We start from the raw sequence: 8983 nt of genomic DNA, 5'->3' as shown, positions 1-8983 counted from the left end.
GTGACAGCCAGACCGACAGTCACCCTGGCTGTCTGTTGGGTTTTGTTTGTGTCTGTTGCCACAGCAACAGTAAAGCTGCGATGGCAAAGGCACTGACAGAGGCGGGCTGCTGCTACGTGATTCACACACACACAGTGAGGGTGGCCTTGCAGAGCCTGGCAGAGGAGCCCAAAAGAACCAAAGAGGAAGCATCTGGTGGATCTGCAGAGACTCAGGGAGACCTCAGCTGTTCCAAACCGCTACCCACAATGCAGCAGCATGAGCAGGGCTGACATCTTGATTATGCCTTGATTAATCCTAACTAATGTTAAAAATAGATGCACTTGTGACACAGTAAGATGTTCTGTGCTGGATCAACTCATTTAAAGCTCACTGAAGACTGAACGTTTATTCCTGACCGTGGAAACAGCTGGAAAAACAGCCTCACCATGAAATCAATTTAGTGACTGTTCTGGAGATTTCAATCATATTAATCAATTTCCCTCAGTGGATGGACTCTGCACGGGATTGATGGAATTGCAGATGTTAAATTTCAATTTTTCTTGGTTCTGTTTCAGAGGTCAACGCTAAATCATTCAACTTTCAACTGGCATACATTATAGTAGCAGTGGAGGCTATATGTGCTGATGTGTAGTATCTCTGTCACGGTGTGCGCCGTTCCTCTTCCATAGGGTATCAGTTACATTTTCCTTCCTTGTGTGTGTTAATGTTCCTGATAGTTTCTCTCTGTCTATGACAGGGTGTGTGTTAGCTTGCCACTTAATCACACTCCTGTTACCAATCCTTCTGCACACCTGGGACCCATCTAGTCATTAAGCTCCTGCAGCCACAATCACCTCAGCTCCACACACCTGTCAGTCGTCAGATTGTTCCCTCACCTAGGTTGTGTTTTCGTGTCCTTTGATTTGTGACTAACTCTTGGTTTACTTGTGACTCGTATTCATACTTCACAAAAAAAAGAGACTTTGAATGTATAGCTTCTGCTGTTGGGTCCAAGAACTGCACACCTAGGTTATCTCAAAATATTAAGGTATGTTTTGTTTTTCAATACACACCAAAAAAGTGGCTTGAAAAGTTGAAAATAACAGAAAGGATTTCAAGTGGCCAAATATAAAGATACATTATGTAACATTTAGATGTCCAAAACAGTTGAATGACATGACTTTTTTAAAGTTGTGATCTTGCATTATCCCAAAACTTGCTAAAATACAAGGACCTTTCATGAACAGACTCTTCAAATGAAAAATACCACAAATTTTAAAAATGTTTATTCAGATTTTCCACCTTGAGAAAAGGAAGATACTTGGAGGAAAACCTCCTCTCTTGTTCTATCATGGGAATATACAATCCATCTTCAGAAAACACAGATCAGAGACATCAAATACAACACACAACATGTAGCTTCTGATGAGACCACAGGTTGTATGCTGCTTATTATTGTTGGGACTTGTGTGACCATGCTGGCGTCTGCGATCTAGTTTCCAGGCAACATTTTACAGCACCTGATGATGAAGCAGAGAAAGCACACATGAAGCAGAACAAAGTACAATGGGTGGATTTGCTTGGGGTCAAAGTCTGGGTTTGTCTTAACAAATGGCATGTAAATGAATGAGATAAACCAAGACATGCAAATGATGGTGAAGACCTACCTCTTTATTTATATGTGTGGCTCTCTGTGCCACCATGTCCAAATCCTGAGTGCAAAGAAAGCAATTTTTACATCAGTAACGTGACTTTTACGTCACACATCTTGTTTCAAGTGAAAGTGCCTCATGGTCTTATCAGATACAAACGTTATCCTCACACAGGGCGTTGCTTCTGGCAGAAAGCTTTGTGAGTAAAGGTGTGTGCTATCACTGGTGCCAAGTACACTCAAAACATCTTACAATACTATCTACAGTAAAGTTTAGACATAGCAATAGAGTAGTGAGCTTGATCATTGTGGGAAAGGGATCATCTGAGGAGAACACACTCACCTTTAGGTCCAAACATTGCACCATAGCAGGGCTTGTGACAGTATGGCTTGCCCTCATGCTACAAGAAGGAAAGAAGGATGAGCACCGTTGTATCAAAAATACCAAAACACCAAAGTGCTGATATAACATACAGAAAGTGCTATTTTTGAGTCTTTTGAGACAAATCTTAATAATTTTTTTTATAAATGACCTCAAATAATTCTGAATGTGAATCTGGATTTGATACTTGTCCCATTTTGTGTTTTGAAATATGGTGGTTTCGGTGCTACTAGCTAACTCTGTCCATTACCTCAGACTGCACTTCCGTTAGCTTGAGTGTCGGAGTAGCTAGAGTAATACATTTTTTTAGGTGTTACAACCTTATAAGATTTTTTACATATCATTTTGATTTTGGGGCCTAGAAAAAAAGGTGTTTAAGGGCAGCAAGCTAACTCTTCAACATTTTAGACTACACTTGACTGTTAGCTTGTAGGTCGAATTAGCTTACGGGGCAATATAATAGAAGGTTCTCTGTAACCATATAATATTTCTGTTGCATCGTGTTGAACTTTTTGGCCTTTTGTTAATTAATTGATTTAACTCTTATTTACTTTTGGGCTACTAGATAACTCTTCACATTGTCATGGACTGCACTTGACTGTTATCTTGTGGCTTGCAGTAGCCTAGCTAACAGAGCAGTTTTAGATTACATTTTTATGAATAATCTTAAACTCATAGGCCAAGTCATAAATGTATCTAACAACATGCATTTCTTCCCAACTAGCCAAATACTTGCAAATCTTTAACTAAACTTAGCTGTTAGTTTGTTGGTTAAATTAGCTAGCAGAATAATACAGTAGGCGGTGCTATGTAACCTTTTCATATTTTGCATAGATAATCGTGAATGTAGCCTGGGCCTCTTTTGAATTGATTTTACTATATGATTTTGGGCTACTAGCATTCCATAATCTAAGCTACACATTGAGGTTGTCGTAGCTAACAGAACAGTATAAGAGATGCTTTAAAACCTCATAAAATTGATGCAAATAAATACCTAAAATAAGTTTAGGGTGCTATTAGTGTAAAAGCTTAAGAGTTTTGATTACTCATCTTAAATTCAGTGGCTTCTACATAATACATGCATTTATTGCAGTAGCCTCACCTCTGCATGTGAGCCTGCCGACAGTGTCTTGTTGCACTTCTCACACTTCAGACAGGGCCTATGCCAGTCCTTGCCAAGTGATGTCACCCTCTCAGCTGCAAAACACACCAAGAGACAAAATTGAAAACCACTTCCACTGAAGCTTTCACCACAAAGAGAGCTTCTGTAGTCTGCAGAGGTGATGCAAGTGTCACAGGGTCACACATGGATCTGGTCTGTGGTTCAACTGATGAGACTCACTAAAGTATGACCTCATAGAGCCGCTACCAGATATCAGTTTTAGACAAGCAGGATTATGTCTTTGCAGATAACTTTGAGAACATTGTCCGGGCGTGGCACTTAAGGGCAAAAGAGAACTGACTGACCCTGGGGAATCTCTCTTCCTGCCTCATAAACTCTGATAAAGTTGTTTTTTATCTGCAGGGTGGATCTGCACAAACGCCCATCTGAAGGATGGTAAAAGTAGAGACTGACTGACCCTGCAGTGTTGGATCTTTAATGGAGCAGATGTAAACAAGTTTAGATTACTTTTGAGCTTGATAACAAGTGAGAATCTGGCAGGGAAACTGCTTGCAAAGCTAAATCAAAAAAATGCCTTGATCAGTGAATGCATGAGGTCAAAGAAGGCAAGCACAGGAAATGCTGGGAACAGAGAAGTGTTAACAACATGATCTGAAGCTGCAACCTATGTTGCAACTGAGGTGCACAAAACTGCATAACAGCATAAAGAAAGTCAGGGGGGAGTGCAGATGCATGATTTTTTTTAAATTGTTTTCATGCAAAACTACTGGTCTCTAAATGTTCCCACAATACCAGGATATGATGCACTTTCTAACTAAAAATAGCCAGATCTGGTATGAGATTACAGAACAGCCAGTGGAAATGAGTGAAAGTACTCTAGGGCGAGGTCAACTTATCAGGCCAGTGGCATGAAAACATTTCAGCGAATATGTGGTTGGGCTGATATGAAAAAATATGATCCGATAGAGCACATCGTTAGCCTGAAGATAGTCTTATAACCTAAGTAGAGCTCTCCTGATTGCGTTGGGATGACAACCATGTATGTATTTATTCTTTATTGGACATGGATTTGGTGGAGCATAGTTTAGTGCACAGCTTCTTTATTTGACCTGGGATAAGACAAGAAATGAGGCGTGACAGGCAGACGAATTATCTGATCTGCTCTCTGCATCAACTCTCACTGGCTGCAGCCGTCCAAAATACACAAACAGACATGAATGTGAATGGAAAAACAGACTATGGAGGAAGCTGTTCAAATATCTGCTTCATACCATCCCAAAAAAAGATTCATGGAGAGGTTGTAAAATGTCAGGTCAAAGTAAATAAAACAGATCCAGTCTACGTTTTGAGTGATTGACCTTTAATAACAGTCTCACAACATGGCCATGGACTGTATATTAGTAAAGGGATATTTAGCCATTTATGTAAACCGTCTTTATATGCAAGAGCTGGACAAAAATAGCTAAGGGTTCTAAGGGTTCTTAGCTTTTTGGTTCATATGTTTTTTTTACTGGAAGCACAATAAAAAGATTGATATTTTCCAGTCTGAGTATAATCTGAAGCTACTCTTCGTTAGCTAGCTTTTTGTTGGCTTTGAACCATCCATAAGAAGAAAACCGTTAACTTAGATCTACAAATGTCTCTAAAATCCTGCCTATTGTATGGGTTATATTTGGAAGTAAACTGGTTTCTTGCAGGGTGTTCTTAGATTTATAATCAAAATGACTGCTTACACTCTCAAGTTGAAGCTAAAGCTAAAAGACAATTAGCTTGGCACAAAAAAGCGGGAAACTGGCAAGCCTAGCTTTGTCCAAAGATATCCTTATTTGCCTCCCAGCATTTCTAGAACATATTAATTCAAATGCTGTGTCTATTCTTTTAAGGATTGATCCTACATGTGGCACATTAAGCTAATAAGAAATGAGAGTACTTCTTTGCGTAATTTGAAGTAGGTCACCTACAGAGAAGAAATGAGCGGCCTCATGAGTTTCAAGAAAAAAACTGAGTATTCAATGTATTTTGTCTTTTGCTCTTTCTGTTTTTGGAACTACACAAATTTCCGCCTCCCCATTCACAGAGGAAGCAGTAGCCTGATTGTTTCCATCTGAGAGCTTAGAAAAATTAAGATGGATGGGCAGCAAAAGCAAGAGCGGGTTAGGCAGTGCAGCAGTAGTGAGGTGTGTCGTGGTCGATCACTGACTGCAAAGAGGGGTTTATAATAGATATTGATTCAGGCGTTACAGGAAAATGATGACACTTTGCTCTGTTAAAATAAAACAAAGCTTTGTTTAAGGCTACTTTCCCTCAGTGGTGTTTCACAGACGAGCATTTTTCTCATCCAATGCTGTAAAGAAAAATTGGTCGGCTTGTTCTGGCTGAAACAAATCGGTCCGCTTATTTTGGCTGGGAAGGGGAAAGTTTATCCAAAAAGAGGAAAAACTGGAAGCAAGGTTCAGTCTCACGGTCAATTCATCTGACTGACAGTCCAAAGACTTGGCTTTATATTCTGTATTGGCCTCGACCTCAGATCGCCTCTCAGGGGAAGATTTACTCTACTGCAGTACTGAGATGCAGGAGATGTGGTAAATGGATTAAGACGAGTGTAAAATGGAGCTGTCCCTTTTCCTCCCCGGAAGCAGTAAGTGCTCCCTGCTTTGATTGTATCCTCATGGGATGGAGCTACAAGATTGCTCTGAGAAGCTGCTTCCTCTGCTCCATCAAGACTTTCTCCACCACGTCATTTTTCAAACAGCAAAACCTTTAACTACTCAGTATCCTGATAATAAAGAGTTTTACAGAGTACCGAGACTTTTTAAGGCTCTGTGGTGATCTACAAAAATGCAATCATGTGCATACATAAAAACAGCAAGACAGACTGAAACTAAGCAAATAAAATCAGCACAGCCCTAGATGTCAAAATTTCTAAATGATTTACTTTAACTGAGTGTTTCTATTTTCAAAATCTTCTACCTATACATTCAGAGTGAACCGTAACTCTTTCAGAGCAAAACTTTGTCTTCAGATTTTGATTTTCAAACTTGAACTTTGAAAATGTGATACATTCAGAATTACGCCTGCATGCAATAGCATTTGTAAGGCCCACTCATTGTGCAGAATACTCCCTGTCAGGACCATGCTGTTACATTTTAGGAAATTTTTTCTTTACTCTGGGGAGTTACAGTATAATAATTTAAAATTCTTATAATTACTTTTTACTTATATATTACCAGTAATTACATTGGGGATATTTTCACTCCATTACATATGCTTGCAGGTATAGTAACTACCATGGAAGTTCTTATTTTTACACATATAGCCTTACAGTAACATTAATATATGTGATATCATACTGTATAGTTAATTTAACTACCAATAAAGTAAAAAGCAGTTAAAATAAGCTCAATTTCTTCAAAAAGTACTTTTACATGTTATTACTAGTTAAATGTGACACTGATGATACTTCTACACGTGCTGTATTACAAGGAAGGTCATCTTCGACGTTTTAAACAAGTAAGTGATCTCAATACTGCTACCAATTTTCAAACTCTCCACTAACATGACTACTAAAGTGCATCATGCATCATTTATTTACTTTTTAAGAACCGGTTGCTTAATATTTTATTTAATATACACATTCAGCACGCTGTCATGTGCTGGTCATCTTGTCACTCAGTTTCCTGTTTCCTCATTCGTGCAGAAAACACGCTGCTTTTATGAATCAAGAAACGTCCTCATGCAATAACACGACATTCTACTCCTTGCAGGGAAAGAAAAAAAAAAAGAAGATACAAAGATACAAATCTTACCGAAGTATACTTCCTTCTGGCACTTTGGGCACTTGGGCATTTTGATGCAGATGTGAGATAGTCTAACGGAGAGAGAACCGGTGCAGCAGTATGTATCCTGAGGATGAAGTGTGACTGCAGCTGTACAGACTCGCCCACCTGTTAACTCAGACTGGCCACGCCTCGATCTGATGTGCAGATGTGCGCTCTGACTGTATTTATACCGCCGAGGAAATAGTTCATCTGAAACTTTTTGTTTTTTTCCAAGGTGGGAGAGGCTTCAGTGTAGTTTCTGTAAGTGCAAAAACATCATGGCAAAGCAATCTAATACAAACCGAAATTAAACTCTTATAATCTGAGGAATCATGATCCTCATTGAATGATTTTTATAGTAATTATTAAAGTGTTTTTAAGTGTTCTTTTTAACATGAATTAATTTATTCTGAGCTACGTAATGCATACACAACCAGTCAAAAGTTTGGAAACACCTTCTCATTCAAAAGTTTGTATTTATTTAAATTATTTGAAACACTGCAGATTAATACGAAAGACATCAACACTATGAAAGAACATATATGGAATTATTTAACTTACAAAAAAGTGTTAAACAAAGCAGAATATGTTTTATATTTTAGATTCTGTAAAGTAGCCCCCTTTTTCATTCATGACAGCTTTGCACACTCTTGGTTTTCTCTCAGTCTGCTTTTCATAGGTTTGATGTCTTCAGTATTTAATCTACAATGTCGAAAATAATTAAAATAAATAAAAGCCATTGAATGAGAAGGTGTGTCCAAACTTTTGACTGGTAGTATAGGTCTCTAATACTTCTAGAAACAAGTCTAAAGTGGATCTTAATGATAGACATATGATAGCATGAGAATATATAATGTTTAGAGTTCATGCAGAGACAGTGAACTCTTTGCTGGCCGAGTCCCCTTGTGTGTAGCCTGACCTTTCTTCAACAAAGCGAGCTATGTGAATGATTATAGCCTATGTCAACATTCATAATCATGGGGTCACGAGGGTTCATCACTTTGTGGTTCTCTTCTCAGGATTTCCCCAATGTTATGTGTGATAAAAATTCAAGATTCAAGATTCAAGATTCAAGAAAGCTTTATTGCCAAGTGAGCTCGCACACACAAGGAATTTGACATGGTGAATGGAACACTGGTACTTAACAACAAGACAGTAAGGACAATAAATATATAAACCTAAACACAAATCCAAATATAAAAATACTATCTGTACAGGAAAGGTATATAAGTACTATTAAAGACATGAAATAAGTTAAATTAGCCTAAGCCAGAGTGCACATGTAAAGCCACTGCTTTAAACAAAGAAAATATATCTCAAGTCCTAAAATCAAAATATTTAAGGTGTGCTCCTTTTTCTACATATAGCTCTATATGTTTAAAATAAAGCTCAATAATATATCACTGTGACCAAAGTCAACTTGGTAAGCTTCCAAGCTGTCATCATTAATTATTTACTTTCTGTGCGTTTATGGCGTGATTAAAATGACCTCCCATCTCTTCTATTATCATTTATATGATATGTGACCCCACCAATCTATTCCCTGCTGAATGACAAGAGACCCACCTAATGAATAATCCACGTCCAGGTGGATGAAAAAAAAACGCTGACAGTGACTGAAGACAACACAAGACACACCTTTCATGTGCCGTGCAAGTCTTTCTATCATGTGGTTGTAACTCAGTATGTTCATTTATAAGACTTTGTAACAAAAGACAGGTGATACTGATATCGTGTGCATTTGTTCTTTCCATTTGAGGTTCTCCAATTTGTGCAGTAAAGACTGTGGAGTAGCTTTTGTAAAATGTAAAAGTATATTTAAATACATTACAGTATATCAGAGTTAAATCAGCTATCACCTGCTCTCTAAATGTACAGCTATAGCAAATAAATATAGAACAGTCAGCTGCAAAAAAAAAAGAATAAATAACTATACAAGGTGAACAGCTAAGACAGCTGAGAGTAGTTTATATTTAGAGTTAATAGAAGCTACAGTAAGCTAACAAGAAGTTAAATATGAGCAAAAA

The 8983-nt window shown here is 38.0% G+C and overlaps 1 protein-coding gene across 1 annotated transcript; it reads right to left on the bottom strand.

The window, feature by feature from the left end:
- Positions 1-1251: 1251 nt before the first annotated feature.
- On the bottom strand, positions 1252-7125 carry crip1 (cysteine-rich protein 1). The gene is made up of 5 exons (XM_034674269.1): positions 6945-7125; positions 3118-3212; positions 1977-2034; positions 1650-1694; positions 1252-1502 (listed from the first exon to the last, which is right to left on the bottom strand). The coding sequence occupies exons 1-4, from the start codon at positions 6982-6984 to the stop codon at positions 1654-1656; spliced, it is 234 nt and encodes a 77-aa protein (XP_034530160.1). The 5' UTR covers positions 6985-7125; the 3' UTR covers positions 1252-1502; positions 1650-1653.
- Between the last annotated feature and the right edge of the window lie 1858 nt (positions 7126-8983).

The sequence above is a fragment of the Notolabrus celidotus genome, chromosome 22 (assembly GCF_009762535.1).
Source record: "Notolabrus celidotus isolate fNotCel1 chromosome 22, fNotCel1.pri, whole genome shotgun sequence".
Taxonomy (NCBI): domain Eukaryota; kingdom Metazoa; phylum Chordata; class Actinopteri; order Labriformes; family Labridae; genus Notolabrus; species Notolabrus celidotus.
This window is presented reverse-complemented; position numbering and strand designations above follow the sequence as displayed.

Coding starts and splice junctions, on each gene's coding strand:
- crip1 (XM_034674269.1), bottom strand. CDS start 6,984: ATGCCCAAGTGCCCAAAGTGCCAGAAGGAAGTATACTTCG. Junction 3,213..6,944: donor CCAGAAGGAAGTATACTTCG/GTAAGATTTGTA, acceptor TGTGTTTTGCAG/CTGAGAGGGTGACATCACTT. Junction 2,035..3,117: donor CGGCAGGCTCACATGCAGAG/GTGAGGCTACTG, acceptor TCCTTCTTGTAG/CATGAGGGCAAGCCATACTG.